The sequence below is a fragment of the Vombatus ursinus genome, unplaced genomic scaffold, assembly GCF_900497805.2.
Source record: "Vombatus ursinus unplaced genomic scaffold, bare-nosed wombat genome assembly UNPS02014810.1, whole genome shotgun sequence".
Lineage (NCBI taxonomy): Eukaryota > Metazoa > Chordata > Mammalia > Diprotodontia > Vombatidae > Vombatus > Vombatus ursinus.
The window spans coordinates 7,264,270-7,280,631 of NW_020954588.1; the positions used below are offsets into that span (position 1 = coordinate 7,264,270).

The following is a 16,362-nucleotide window of genomic DNA, read 5'->3' on the forward strand; positions in this document are numbered from 1 at the left end:
GTAAAGAAGTCAAGAGACTGAAGACAGAAGAGAGAGATTAATCAATGGGAACAAGGAAACTCCTAAAAGACACCAGAGAGCATGGGATGAATGGTATAAGGTGACAAAAATTATCTTTAGTAAGGAGAAGAGCCGCCTCTACCTCAGAGACCAGAGCAAAGGAGAAAAAAATGAGTGATAATATAGAGGAGTTCTGAGGTAGAGGACGAGGAACTCAGAGCGGCTGACCTTGATGTACTCAGTAAAGATGAAGACGTCCTCCCCTGGAAGGAGTGATGGAGTGATAGGAGGAGCTTCAGTGGAGAGGTTTAAAATAGCTTCCAGGCGGGCCAAACAGTTAGGGGAGGATCACCAGGCATCAGCAGGTGTCCAGCAGGCAAAGGAATCGGGGGTAGCGAATAGCCGACCTATTCAATTATCACTTTACCTGAGAAGGGACGGGAAGTGAAGTTGGAATAAGGGGATGAGCTGGCAGCACATGTAAATGTGAAAGGATGAGAGATCATTATTAGGATGAAGAATACATTACAGAGGGGTAGCTAGGTGGTGCAGTGAATAGAGCTCTGGCGTTGGAGTCAGGAGGACCCGAGTTTAAATCCAGCCTCAGACACTTAACGCTTACTAGCTGTGTGACCCTGGGCAAGTCACTTAACCCTGATCACCTCACCAAAAAGCAAAAGAATAAAGAAAAAAGAAAAAAAAAAGAATACATTACAGAGAAGCAGATTCAGGACTGATGAAAAATTTCCCAACAATTAAGAGTTATCCAAAGGTGGAATGGACTGCTTTGGGAAATAATAACTTCGCCCTCACTGGAGAACTTCAAATAAATACTGGATGATCATTTATCAGGCATGCTGTAAAAGGGTTTTTTGATCATTAGTATGTTGGATTAGATGACCCTAGGATTTCTTATCAACTCTGAGATTCTGTGACTCCGAGTTGCCAAATCTACTGTTCCTACTCACATAGTAGCAGAATTATCTCATATACCAAAGGTATAGTATTTCTGAATGGCCATTCATGCTTACAGATGGAATGATTCTTTCTTTTTAAAGAGATTATATTACAGTGGCTATAAAGTCTGACTGGGATGTTTTCTCAATTTGTGGGGGAGATATTTTCAGAGTTGTGCCTATGAGTGAAATAGTGCAAGAAAGGCTCATACTCTTTTATTTTCTGGAGGAATTCTGCTCTTGGTGGCCAGGTTCCTTTCTTCCATGTTCTGAGTTTGTTTCCTTCTTCCCAGGCCAATGTCTTCATCAAAAAAGCATCCTAGCTCTTCTGTTCAGGGGAGAATGGGGATGGCTGGCCTATGTCTGAGTACATATGTCTGAGCTGGACTCTGGCTAGGATGGAAATGGGAGGATACCATGGAAGGGAAGGAAGAGTAAGCTTCACAGGACACATTTTCAGACACAAGCTTAATTAGTCTAATCTGAAGTCAAATTAATCCTCTTTTATTTTATTATGTGTTTTAACCAATTTAGACTGGATATCCAGTTCCTATCCATTTCCTGTAACTAGATAGAGAGTAATGAAAGGAGTGCCACACAAAGGTTTTCAACTATATACATGTTCCACAGCCCAAAGTCATGAGGATGCTTCCCAGCAGGCATAAGATCTAAAACACAGTATTAAAGGGGCAATAATAATCAGAATACTGAGGGTAATGAATTCTCAAGAAATCAGTCTTAGATGAGCTTCCATCTAGGAGTTGATAGAACTTTTTGCTAGAATGATTTGCTCTAGCAACAATGATAAGGCAAGGAGCCAGACTGAGATCTAACCCTTGGAACCTAGCTGTTTCTGTCAGTGATAATTTTTTTAGACTAGGATGGTAGTCTTCAAAAGGAAATGGGTTTTTAGTTGATGAGAATGGGCCAAAGCTGCTTTTTCCACGTACCTGTTAATTAATCAACAAGCATTTTATTAAGTACTTACAGTGTACACCAGGGAGTGTTAGATACTAGGGACATAAATAAATACAAAGCATGAAACTCAAGGAGTCTATAGTCTATCACGAGACAACATGCACATCTCTAAGTATATCCAGAAAAAAATATAAACAGATTAATTAAAAAATAAATACAAAGCAATTAATGTGGGATAGCTAGAGAGAGAAAGACATTAACAAGATCAGAAAGAGCTTCATATGTTCATACTCTCTTGATTCTGAGAGTATGCCTATGTGTCTAACCATAAAGGAAAGCTTCTAGAGTGGAATCACCCCTAGATCAGAAATAAATTTTTAAAAGTTGTATATAAAGGCTTCCAAGGGACATTCAGGCATAGCTAAAAACTGTATGGTCCAGGAAACTGGGGGATGGCCAATGATGGGTATGAAGCTAGAAATTGCTGGCTATTTTGCAGAGAAAAAATAATTAGGAAGCAAAAATCCCAACAAGGATAGCACTGATGCAAAGCACTATAATAATGGCAGTCGTTCCCTGTAGTAAACACTTGTGACTGGAATTGAGGATCATGATTTTTAAGTGAGGAAATAAGCAAGCACTACTAATGGGATTACGGGGAAAAAAATGCAAATTTTAACACTAAGTTTCTCATTAATCAATAGAAACCAAATTAAAGAAATACTTTTCAGTTTTTCTTGTAGCATTACAAAGCTCATTTAAAATAAAAAGCATAAATAAATTTAAATTTAGGTGACATTCATTTAATGGACTCATCATCGTTAGGAAAGACAAACCTTATCCTTAAACCTCCATGAAATTCTTCATCAAACAATACTTCAAAAAGCACATCTGCTTCTCTACTAGCTGTAGAAAAGAGAATCATTAAAAAGGAAAAGTCAGTTGATTTCACTTTTACTAATATTCTTTCACATATTCTCCTGAGATACATTGTCACAGAAAACTCTTAAATTTTATATTTCATTCATTAAATAGCTTAAGGTCCAACGATTTAAAGAATTTTAACTGGAAAAATGGTTGTAGACTAAGACCATGGTCTGAAGGATATTAACCGTATGCTGCAATATCAGTTTTTCTTATTTGGCAGCTTTCAGAAGTCTAGTAAACACGTTTTTCTTCTAGAAAGCTAAAGATCTAGTTTTTACTTAGCAATCAAGACAATGGGAATCACTTGCATATAGATTATATAAATTATCTGATTTACTGATACAGATATTTTAAACCAATAATAAACTCAGTTTCCTTCTCGTCTACTTTGAAAGTCCATTTGCAAACACTCTCTTACTTTTATGGGGGAAAAAAGATTTCATTTTTCCATAAAAATTAAGAGACTCTAATGAAAAGTAGAGGAATATCTCACTTGTCTCTTAAAATAAAGTTTTCAGACTGATAAAGTAAAAGACTAAGGTGAGGACAATTGTCTCTGATCTCATGAAAACTTATTCATACCTGCCAGAGGTCTTGTATAATTTTAATGTGGTAAATAGAAACCTCCAATTTCTCAGCAGCCCTTTCTCAACTTCCCCTTCTTTTAACCACTCCCCAGATGACTAGGCAAGATAGAAAAGGAGGAGAATTTTTTTCAGAAAAGGATAAGCTGAAAATATTCAATAAACTTTTAAAGATAGGATTTTCCCCCTTATCTGACTGAAAGCCATTCCAACCTACTTTGGCATAAAAAAACCAAACAAACATGTTTATTTCCAAGAAACACATAACTGGCATCAGAATGAAAATATTACCTCCTTTAATTCCTATGATGGTGCCACGGAGACCCACAGGAACTGAAAAGTTCTCTCTCACATTTACAACACGGTCAAAAAGCCGGAATTCTGCATCCCGATCAGGAATAATCCCCTGCTGTTGCTCTAAAGGCTAAGAAGAAAAAAATTAATTCTAGTATTTTTTTTAAAGTCCCTTGCCCCCAAATATAAAAGACTAGGACATTGGGGGAAAAAAGTTAAAGATGGTGAATTTGCTGTATTTTGCTATGAACATCACTTACTCTGTACAGTAAATGAGGTTTCACTGTCACGCGTACCTTCTTATTACTCTTCCTTTGCTAAAGAAGTAGAAAAAGATATGCTTAAAAATTAAATTAACCATTCACTTTTAAATATTGTCATCAAGAAGAGAAAAGCCTCTAAAATCAAGCAACTATTCCACAAAGTGAAATGATTAAATTTTTGGGTGTGAGAAGAACATGAGTTAAAGACTGAATTATGACAATCTAAAATAATTACTTTTTATAAAACCTAAAATAGCACCAATTCATTAAAGGATTTTGGTTGTCAATTATATTCAACAACCACTTATTAAACTTCTACTATGTGCAAGGCATTGTGCTAGATCCCAGGAACACTGAGACAAAAAAAAAATCAGTCCCTGCCATCAAGAAGCTTATATTCTACTTTGGGATACAACACATAAATAAGCATCGAACAAGTCAACCAGTATTTATTAAAAATCTACAATGCACCAGGTGCTGTGCTGGGTTTAGAACAAAAGCAGAAAGAATGAAACAATAACTACTTGTGATGAGCTCACACGTTAAACAGGGAGATAAAAAATACATACAACAACATAAAGTTCAACAAATATACAAATAAGAATACATGAATACATACCCACAAATTAGTTAAAAACAAAGGAGCTTGGGAGGGAGGGCATTAACAGTTAAGGAGATCAGGAAAGGCTTCTTGTAAAGAATAGTGCCTGAGAGGCACCTTAAAGGAAAAGACAATTCTGTAACATGGAGTTAAGGAAGGAGGGGATTTTAGACATGTAGGATGGTGAGTTTGAAGGCATGGAGTCAGAAGATGGAGCACTGTGTGAGGAGCAGGGAAAAGGGCAGTTTGCACTGAAGAACGCAAGAAAGAAGTAATGTTTAATAAGGATGGAAAGATAAGTAGACACAAGGTAATTCAGGGAGCCAGAAAGCACTCATAACTAGTAGGATTAGGAAAGGCTTCCTAAGCACCTCAAAGGAAGCAAAAGATTCTGAAAGGCTGAGGTGAGAGGGGAGGCCAGCTGGTACATAAAGGCATGACAATGGAATGCCATGTTTGGGGAACACTCCAATTTGACTGGAACATAGAGAACTTGAGGGGGAAGAATGCCAACTACATATGAAGGGCTTTAAATGTCAAATACCATGACCCTCCCATACATCTGTGGGCTTTTCTTATTTAAATGTTTCACTTTTTTCTTTGTATACTATCCTAAAAGCAAGGTACTAAACATTCTTAAGCAAGGGAATGACACGATTAAGCTTGTGTTTTCAGAAGATTATTATTGCGGCAGTTATATGGAGGATGGATTGGAGAAAGAAGAGCTCAGAAGCAGGGAAACCAATTAGAAGTCTCTAACAATAATCCAGGCAAGAGAAGACAAAGACCAGGAAGAAGGCTAATGGCCTTGTGAAGAGGAAGAAGGGACAGAATGGGAAAGATGTTGGGGAGGTCAAGGCAACACGTCCTGGTAACTGACTGGTCATGTGACAGAGAGAGGCAGGGTAGAAAATATTCCTGCAGTTGCAGAATTGGAGGGCTCAAGGGAGAATGGTGTTCTCAACAGACACAGGGGAACTGGGAGGACGGGTGGGGGTAACGAATCCCATTGTGGGCACGCTGAACTGGAGATGCTGGGAGTACACTCCCGGGAGGATATCTAGAAGGCAGGCAGTGACATGGGGCTATGGCTCAGAAGAGCCATTAGGTTTGGACGTACAGTCAGTCAATTAGCATTTATTAAGTGTCTACTGTATGCTAGGTGCTAGAACTACAATTAAAGGTAAAGAAGAAATAGTCTCCGCTCCCAAGGAGTTCAGAGTTGATCGGGGGAAACAACACGCAAACGACGTACAAACCAGATATGTACGGATAAATTGGGAGTGGTCTCAGGAGGAAGGCACCAAAATTAAGCACGGGGAAAGGGCTTCGTACAGAAAGCGACTTCGTGACCGCAACTGAGGCTTGAAGGACACCAAGGAAGCCTGAAAGTGGAGTTGAGGAGGGACTTCTAGGCACGAGAGAGCCAGAGGAAACTCTTGAGAGCTGGGAGATGGAATGTTACATGAGGAACAGCATGAAGGTCAATGTCACTGGACTGCTGAGTCTGTGAAAAGGAGCAAGGTATCAGAAGTCCGGAAAGGCAGGAAGGGGCTAGGCTATAAAGGGCTTCAAAAACCAAAGAGATTTTATATTTGATCCTGGAGGGAGCAGGGAGCCCCTGGAGTTTACTGGCACCTCAGTTTAAAAGTTGAATGGAAGATGGGTTGGAGTGGAGAGGTTTTGAATCATCTACAGAAAGCTGGTAACTGTTCTCAGGGGAGCTGATGAGATCATCAAGAGTGAGGTTATAGAGAGATGTAAGAGAGACCAAGGCAGAGACTTGACGGACAACAGTTAGAGGGGTGGAAGAGGAATGATGACCTACCAAAGGAGAGTGAGAATGAGCAGTCAGACAGTTGGGAGAAACAGGAGACAACAGTACGACAAACAGGGTCAAAGACTGCAAAGAGGATGACGAAATGTGAAAAAAGCTGCTGGATTTGGCAATCAAGAGGTAACTGGTAACCTTGAAAGAACTGTTTCAGTTGAGTGCTGAGGTTAAAAGCCAGATTGCAAGGGATTGTGGAGTGGAAAGTAAGAATGTGAGGCAATGATGGAGTTGAGAGAACAGGGAGTTTCCTCGAGGCAGCTGAGAATTTGGAATCACAGAGATGAGTAGCAGACAGAGAACTTTGCTAGCCATACGACGGAGAGGGCTATTTGATGGGGCTCCTACCCTCAAGCATTCTCTGGTGATTGGAGGTTGGTGCCAATGTACTTTCTCTCAATAATAACCGCTGACATTTACATGGAACATTTAAGTTTGCAAAAGGCTTCACACAGGTCGTCTCAGTTGTTCTCAAACGCCAAAGGAAGACAGCAGATGAGGTCAGGCACCTGTGAGGTAATCAAGTCCCAGGAGCCTGACAACTCAAATTCAGCAACAGTATGTTTGTCTCATTTTAAGATAGGAGATGATACACAATCAGATGATACCTTCTACATGGAGTAACTTTGGAATTAGTTCCTGAAATTCTTAAGTACAGAACATCTGGGTCTTATGACTGTCACAGAAAATATTGGGGACATAACTTGAAATCCAATACAAAAGTTGATTTTAAAAGTAATTCTTCCTGAAAACAAAATTCAGTAATTCCCCCTCCCATATCTAATGACATTATCTAGAATACAGCTAAACACCTGAAAGGAAACAAAAGCTTCTCTGTACCCCAAATATGTGTCACAAAGTTAGTCAATAAATATTTATTAAGCACTTACTCTGTGCCAGGCACTGAGCTAAGCACTGGGAATACAAATGAAAGGCAAAAGACAGTGTCTGCTCTCAAGGACCTTAAGTGTTTGTTAGCTGAGAATAGGCAGGTATTCTGAAAAATGACAGGAACTGACAGCTGACAAAGTCACATAGACACTAACACACAAGAAGTATAAAAAGCAGACAATTCCAGGCATTTAGTACATGGTGCTGCCCTATATCCAAAGGCTTTGAGGACATCCCTACTTTAAAGCACAATACAATAAACTATACTCCTGATGATAAACCAAGAAAAGGATTAACTGTCCAGTATATTATTTTACAAGTAATAGAAATATAATTTTAGAAAGATTTACATCTTAACCAAAGTAAGTCAAATTTTCAACTCTGCTTCTGAGAATCCTTGGTTTCCTTTAAAACTCGGCTCAAGAGCCACTTTATACGAAATCTTTCCTGATAGATCCAGTCCTGGTCTCTCTCCTAAGATCCAGTTCTACTCTCTCCGACTGCCTATGAGACATTTTGAAATGGACAAAAGTCACCTCAAATTAAAAATGTCCAAAACAAAATTGGTTTCTCCCCCTTGCCATATCATACTTTTCCTGAATTTCTCTGTCAAATAGACTACCATCTGTCTAATTACCCAGGTTCTCATCCTCATCTCCTCATTTTCAATTACCTCCCATATCCAAACAGTTGCCAAATCTTGTTGTTCCTTTCATATCTTCATGCCCCTTTCTTTACTCATCTAGCCACCACTCTAGTTGAGGCCCTCATCATGCCTGGACTACTCCCATAGTCTAACAACTTTAGGACCAAATAAAAACTCCTGCTTTGCCTTCAAAGCTCTTCATGGCCTGGCCACAACCTACCTTTGAGATTTATTACACTTTATCTCTCTTACAAACTCTATGGTCTCGTTAAACAGGCTTTATTACTGTTCCTCATACACGGCACCTCGTCTATCTGGTACCTTTTCACAGGCTGTCCCACATATCTGGAACGCACTCCCCTTTTCATCTCTGCCTCTTAGAATCTACCATCTCCTTTAATATTTAGCTAAAACATTACCTTCAATATGATGTCTTTTTTGCTCCCTCAGCTGCTAATGCCTTTTCCCCTGAAAAGAATGGAAGCTCCTGAATGGGAGGCATAGTTTCATTTTTGTCTTTTTATCCTCTGTATGTAGCACAGTGCCTGGCACATAACAGGGACTAAATAAAAAATTACAGATTGATAAAAAGGATAAACAAGTTACCTTAAGAATTTTCTATGTTGGATACTGTGCTAGAAAAGTGCTTAAAAGAGAGAAACACACATTCTACTTTCATAGTCATTTGAAAAGATAAATATTTAGCAGCATTTGAGCCTGATGTCTTTGCTACCATCTAGTGGTGGTTACTTAACTTGTATTCACAACCCTCAGAGATTTTGCATGTCTTCTCTGGGGTGAGTGATGCAAGTCAACATGTCTAAAACTGAACTTAGAAACTTGAACTGGTGCCTTTTCCAACTTTCCTATGTAATACCACCTTCTCATTATTTTAATGTGAACCTTTATGTCCCATAGAATATATGCTTCTTGGGGACAAGAACCCTTATTGAGTCCTTGTTTCCCCAGAGCCTGGCAGAGTACATGACACACATTAAAGATCTAACAAATGCTTGCTGAGTATCTTCACTTTTGGTTTTTTCCTTTCCCTCACCTCACACATCTGGTCAGGTACCAAATCCTAACTGTTTCTACCTCTGAAAGGCCTCTTTTTTCCTGGCCTCTTTAATCCCTTCTAACCATCCTACTAGTTTAAGGCCCTTGTCTCTTCTTCTGATAGCTTCTGGTAGCCTGCTTTAATGGCTTCCTGGCTGTTCCACCTGTCTCCAGCTCCTCCACACTGCTGTGCAGCCAATCTTCCTGATGGACCACTATTATCACATCACTCTTCTCCTCAAAGCACTCTAATTTCTCCACACAGCTTAACGGAGAAAGTATAAACTGATTCTGGCATTCAGCCTGCCTGCTGAGTCTTATGTATTACTGCTCTACATTATTCTATACTTCAGCTAAATTAGAGCATTTTCCAATTCCTGTTCTTATGCTGCCTTTTCCCATCTTTGCCACTGTTCATGCTGTTTTCCCATGATTAAAATGGAGTTTTTAGTCATGTCCCCACATCTCTGTACTGAAGTGGCCAACAGTTATTAACACAGCATAGCATTATCAAAGAAAATGTTGTAACTGGATGTTAGAAGAAGAATATTATATTAGTTTCATCAAAATAAAACAACATACATTTTGGGAGTTGAGTCAGAAAACAATGAGGAGTGTTTTTCTCCAAAAATTCTACAAAAAAGCAAAGATTTCTTGAATCTGCAAGTGTCACCATCTTGCAACTTGCTGCTCTGTTATCATTCAAGTGGCTGGAGACAGGAAAGACTTTAATTTCTTTTCAAACTTAGAGTCTGATCTTGCCGTTATCCATATATTAAGGTCTCTTTTGGAAAATGAGCAACCTGCTCATTATGATTCCCTTGAAACAAGTTGATTTGGACAAGATGGCTATCAACTCAGATTATAACTTCTCTTATATATACAGGTGTTTAGCAAATATTCTTTGATGATGAATGCATAAAGAAAATAACCAAACTTACATAAGACTACAATGAAGTACATATTATACTTAGCAGACACTGAGATAAATGGATAAAATGCAAAACAGGATTTTAGGTTACTGAAGGGTTGAAATGGAGCTTAGGTTACATATTATCAAATTCTTTGCCTTTTATATATATATATATATGTATATATCCCCTTTATATTTATTCAGACTAAGTGTATACTTATCTAAGAAATGCATTTTAAATCCATAATACAGTGGAAACTTTGTAGCATACTTATGTAAAAATAATTATAAAATTATTTAAGAAGTAACAAATATAAAATAATGAGGTGACACCAGATGATAACATGATTTTGACTGTATCACTTTAGATCCTTTTGGATATCAATCAACAAGCATTTAAGTGCACTATGTGTCAGGTGATGTACTAGTAAGTACTAGTAATACAAAGAAAAATCAGAAACAATCCCTGCCCTCAAGGAGCTTATATTCTAATGGGGGAGCCAGCATATACACAAATTTATAATAACATTATGTGCACATAGTAGAAGTTCAATGAATACTTGTTGAGTATTTGATTAAAGCCAAGAAATCTGCATTTCTAGTATAGTCACTCTTACATTTTTACCTATCCACTGCTTTATTACAGAAGAACTTATGTAGGCATTATTGACAAAAATTTGGCATGTTTCTAAACATTATCTGCATCATGCTTTTCTTTTTCTTTTTCTTTTTTTTTTTGTTGAGGCAATTGGGGTTAAGTGACTTGCCCAAGGTCACACAGCTAGTACGTGTCAAGTGTTTGGTCTGAGGCCGGATTTGAACTCAGGTCCTCCTGACTTCAGGGCCGGTGCTCTATCCACTGCACCACCTAGCTGCCCCTGCATCATGCTTTTCATTTGGGATACTAAATTCTCATCTGAGACATAACTGGATTAATACATATTTAGACAATTTAATTAGTTTTTGTTTAATCAAGATTAAAATGAAAAACAAAGAAGACATAAATTAACAATCTTATAATCTAGGTTGGATAAGACTTTTATTGATTTTGGTCAAAGGCCATTGCAAGATTCACAGAATAGGATAAACTGTAATCTATAAAATAAGACCAAAATTAGTATAATAATTGAGTTTCTAAGTGTAAAAATAGGTAACATTTTAGAAGTGATTCCATAAAAATGTATCAAGAATTTATGGACTTTTTGGGGGGTGCAGTGGGAATTCAAATCTGTGAATTAATTTGTGTAAGAAATTTCAAATGTGGAAAGAAGGCAGATACTTGTCTCTAACTTACAGTCTTAAAAGAATTGCCTGGATGCAATAAAAGATTCAATGTCATACCCGTGGTTATGCAGCTATTATATGTCAGAGGCAGGATTTGAAAAAAGGTCTATTTGACTCATGGGAGGGAGCTCTGTATCATGTTACCTCTCATACAGTGTTTTAGTATGTCTAAAAAATTTATTCTAAAACCAATGCCTTGTTTAACTTTGTTCTCTAATAACTATTCATACTGCATAAGATCACCTTTGGCTTTTCAAATAATTCAGAGCTGTCTAGCCACATTGATCTTACTGTAATTATAATATATTCTTAAAAATTAAAGACATAAAAGAAAACTGAATTATACATCTAGACCCTATGTTTGCTGTAAATGATGAATCAAAGGTCTTAGAATCCTTTATACTACACTGTGGAAAGGTTACAATATTACCCAAATCCCAGGATTACTAGGTAACAACATGTAAACATGTTTATTTAGCTGTAATACAAAATAAGTCACTTGTAAAATTTTGTGAATTGTCTTTTAGTTCTGTTGTATGTCATTTACTCAATCCCATTTATTGAAAACGTGTACCTTGCACTTCTCTACTTCTTCTTCAATTTTCTCAACAATAGCTGCATCCAGAATTTGTAAATCACAAGATGAGCGAGACAAAGCACTGACAGGATGCGCCTTTAGCCACGTAATAATTTCTTGAACTTTCTCAGCACTACATTAAAAAAAATTCATTATTTTTCTTCCAGAGATAAAAATATTCTGAGGGATTATATATCATTGCAAATTACAACAGTCCCCAGATTTATGATCTTAAAGTTAATCATTTAATTTTATTCTGGAGACACAGATCCAATACAAACTTGGAAATGTTATGTCCTAAAACCAAAATCAACATAACAGAAATCATATCTTAAAAACATTCACTGAACATATTACATGAAAAAGATCCCATTAGCATTATAATTAAAACATAATTTATTTTACTTGAAAAATGAAGGAGATTTTATAATTAGTCTTGTCAATAAATGGGACCACTGATCTGAACTACTACATCATTAAAATGGCACAAAAATTACATACCCATTCTCATTTTCACCAGGCCAAATGTCATCTTCATAGAACACGTCTTCTTGGCTGTTCTTAGCTAAGTAACTAAAGAGTTCTGGTACCCTACCAACAATAACAAAATGCATTTTAATTACAGTGTTCCTCTCCAACAATTTGTTTCCAAGTGCCATAGATGACTGCTTGCTATAGCTAGGGAATTTATAAAGAGGTTTAAAAGACTTGAAAGCCAGAACATTGTAAACATTTGTTCAGAAAAACCTCTACAGGTAGGCTGGTCAAAGAGTAAGGCTGATAAAGCTCAAAGAACTTGCGATATTTAGCATTCTTTAATTATAATAATGATTTGTACATGTGTACAAGTGTGAATAAATGGGAGAAAATAAGATTTTAAAACGAAGTTGAGAGATCTCAACGATAACTCTTACAGTGATAGTTATGACATTAACTTTCTCCAGGATCCACTCATACATGTTTAAATCCTAGTCTAATTTATACTTACTACTAACAGAAAATTTACAATTTACCTTTCCAGAAATAAATTTATACGATTGGATATATAAGAATGAAAGAAAATAATAAATATGAAATTTGGTATCCCAGTGAAACAAATATATACACATATATATTTAAAATTTTTGTAAAAAAATTTAAAATCCCATGGTACTTGAAAACTTGAAAAGTTTACTTTGAAAGTTAGTTGCTGAAAATAATATGTTCTAAAAATACTATTTATATGGGGAAAACATTTCTAACATGTGAGATAAATTTTTAGTTTATTGCAAACTCAGAAAACTACAGAAGTAAGCGTCCTCATCCTATTCCTTCATCCTCTCAAATGGTTACAAAATGCAAAAAAAAAATCAATTATCAATATTTATTATGAGACTATTTGTGTGCAATGTTCTGGAATGATTAAATCATTTAGTTTATCAGTAAAATTTAAATTGTCAGGGAATGAAAACTTTAAAATCTCATATGAAAATTCACACGCTGATTTTAGTAAATAGGTGTCCACTTTACAATTTCTCAGATATTTGAAAATATTAAAACACTTGTCAACACAAGTAAATGAACTGTGTTCATAAAATACATAATAAAACTAACAGTTGATATTTATTTAGTTGATGTTTATTTGAAAAACAGTGTATATTATCTCATTTAATCCTCATAAGCTCTTGAGTAAGTACTACAGATACTATTAGATTCAATTTATAGATAAGGAAATTGAGGCTCAGAAGGGCTAGGTGACATACCCAAAGTCTCAAAGCTACTAAGTTCTAGATTTGAACCCGAGACTCCAAGTCCAACAGTCTACCACATCACATATGAGGTGATATACATAGCATTAGTATGGTAGAAAGAACAGTTAACTGGGAGATTTGGGTCTCTTCAACTAACTAAATATATAACTCTGTATAACTCGTATCTTTTTGGCTTCAGTTTTCTCATTTTTTGGACATTTTAAAGTTCTTTCCAGTATTAAAATTTTATAATCCTTTAAGGTCCTAGAAGACTAGAGAACAACTATTATTTATAAAAATAAGGATAATTCAGATATAAGACTGAAAAAAATCATTGTAAAAAATATGACAAGATTTTTTTTTTTTGAAGATTACAACTAAATTCTACATCCTGATTTTTTTGCACAAGATTTATATCTGGCTGAAGCAAAGTTCTGGCTTGGAAACTCTTACCATCAAGAATAGTATAACTTTCATGTTGTCATGGAAGCTATAGCTCTGCAATTTAAAGTACTTTATTTCTTATTATTTTTTCTTTAACATTAACTATGATCACCATTCTTTCTATTTTGCCATATTGAATGATGTAGCCACCTGTGATGGTGGTTAAGGAAAATCAAGTTATGTTTTAAATGCTTGTATTTCATTTAAAACCAAAGAACTGAAATCAGTTTGACAAAATGAATTAATGCCACTAAATCCTATGGTTGTGGGGAAGAATATGAGGAAGAATCTCATGAGACACTACCTCTCAAGGTACTCTGCCAGGAGCTGCTCCACAGCACAAGAATACATCCATTCACTGCCGACTTTTTTGGTGTAGCCTGGAACCTCTTCATTCTTCTTATTGAACTTCAGGTTCAATCCCACATTGGCTTTGTGGTCTCCATGGGGACTGTTTAAAAACAAACAAAAATGGCTTATTAATTTTGATGAGGTAACAAATCAAAATTGTTTCCCAATCTCAGAAAAAGTTTGGCTTTGATTCTATGTTATTTATTGTAGCAAATAACAGCTCAAAGTAGAAGAAAAACTCCAAAAGCTGAACCAAGTAAAGCACAGACAAATCATATACTTCATTAAAGGGGTAAAAAAAATTCAACAAGAGGCAGGGAATTGAATTATATTAAAAAAATTTAATTTTATTTTTTCATTCAACAAAAATCTACCTTCTCTTCAACCTCCCCACCTCCCAAAAAAACCTGTTATGAACATGTACAATCAGACAAAATATCCCCAAATTGGCCACGTCCAAAAAAAAAAAAAATCTCACTTTGCACTCTGAATTCATCACCTCTCTATTAAGAGGTGGGTAGGATGTTTCACTGTTTAAGTTCTCTGGAATCTTGGTAGGTCATTGTGCTGATCAGTTTCTAAAGTCTTTCAAACTGCAACACTGTTGTTATTGTATACTTTGTTCTACTGGTTCTGCTCACTTAGCTCTGTACTAGTTCATACAAGTCTTCCCAGGTTTCTTTGAAAAATCCGTCATATTTTCTTACAGCATAACAGTATTCCATCATATTTATATACCATAACTTGTTCTTTTTCATAGGCAATTGATAAGTACCCATTATTCCAATTCTTTGTCACTACAAAAAGAGCTGCTATAAATATTTTCATATAGCCTTAATTAAGGTTTTACTTAGGACTAATCACTCTCCTTACCTTCCCATTTCCTTTTCCTTTCTGTTTCCCTAGAGTGAAATGTATTTCTTTTTTTTCTTTTTTCTTTTCTTTTTTTCCTTTTTTATTAATTTATTTTGACTTATCGACAATCACTTCCATAAGCTTTTGAGATTTAAATTTTTCTCCCCCTCCCTTCTCACCTCCCTCCCCAAGATGGCACACAATCTGATACAGGCTATACATATACATTCCTATTAAACATATTTTCACATCAGTCATATTGTAAGTAAGAATTAGAACCAATAGGAGGAACCACCAGAAAGAGGAAACAAAACACAATAGAAGAAAAAAAAATAACAAATAGTATGCTTCGATCTTCATTCAAACTCCATAGTTCTTTCTTTGGATGCGGATAGCATTTTACATCATGAAACCTTTGGAAATGTCTTAGATCCTTGTTTTGCTGAGAAGGGTTAAGTCTATTAATATTAGTCTTTTCACAAAATGGCTGTTACTGTGTACAACGTTCTCTTGGTTCTGCTCACTTCACTCAGCATCAGACCATGCAAATCTTTCCAGGTTTCTCTGAAGTCTGCTTGCTCATCATTTCTTATAGCACAATAGTATTCCATTACATTCATATACCACAACTTGGTCAGCCACTCCCTAAGTGATGGGCATCCTCTCAATTTCCAATTCTTTGCCACCACAAAAAGAGCTGCTATAAATATTTTTGTACATGTGGGTCCTTTTCCCATTTGTATGATCTCTTTGGGATACAGCCCTAGAAGTGCTGAGTTAAAGGGTATGCACATTTTTATAGCACTTTGGGCATAGTTCCAAATTGCTCTCCAAAATGGGTGGATCAGTTCACAACTCCACCAACAATGCATTAGTGTTCCAATTTTCCCACATCTTCTCCAACATTTATCATTTTCCTGTTTTGTCATGTTGGCCAATCTGATAGGTGTGATGTGGTACCTCAGAGTTGTTTTGATTTGCATTTCTCTAATCAATAGTGATTTAGAGCATTTTTTCATATGACTAGAGATGGCTTTAATTTCTTCACCTGAGAACTGCCTGTTCATATCCTTTGACCATTTATCAATTGGGGAATGACTTGTATTCTTATAAATTTGACTTAATTCTCTATATATTTTAGAAATGAGGCCCTTATCAGAAAGGCTGGTTGTAAAAATTCTTTCCCAATTTTCTACTTTCCTTCTAATCTTGGTTGCATTGGCTTTGTTTGTGCAAAAACT

The 16,362-nt window shown here is 36.2% G+C and overlaps 1 protein-coding gene across 7 annotated transcripts in view; it reads right to left on the reverse strand.

Moving 5' to 3' along the window:
* XRN1 (5'-3' exoribonuclease 1) overlaps positions 1-16,362 on the reverse strand; it is a 98,781-nt gene that overhangs the window by 26,553 nt on the left and 55,866 nt on the right. For 4 of the 7 annotated variants that reach the window (XM_027875854.1, XM_027875852.1, XM_027875853.1 and 1 more), the window contains 6 exons: positions 14,220-14,366; positions 12,243-12,332; positions 11,739-11,874; positions 3,940-3,996; positions 3,677-3,809; positions 2,711-2,780 (listed from right to left, as the gene is read on the reverse strand). In XM_027875854.1, coding sequence (XP_027731655.1) covers positions 2,711-2,780; positions 3,677-3,809; positions 3,940-3,996; positions 11,739-11,874; positions 12,243-12,332; positions 14,220-14,366 — 633 coding nt within the window. Of the gene's footprint in view, positions 1-1,203; positions 1,350-2,710; positions 2,781-3,676; positions 3,810-3,939; positions 3,997-11,738; positions 11,875-12,242; positions 12,333-14,219; positions 14,367-16,362 lie in introns of those variants that run through there. The other 3 variants (XM_027875856.1, XM_027875858.1, XM_027875859.1) reach the window with 3 other exon arrangements.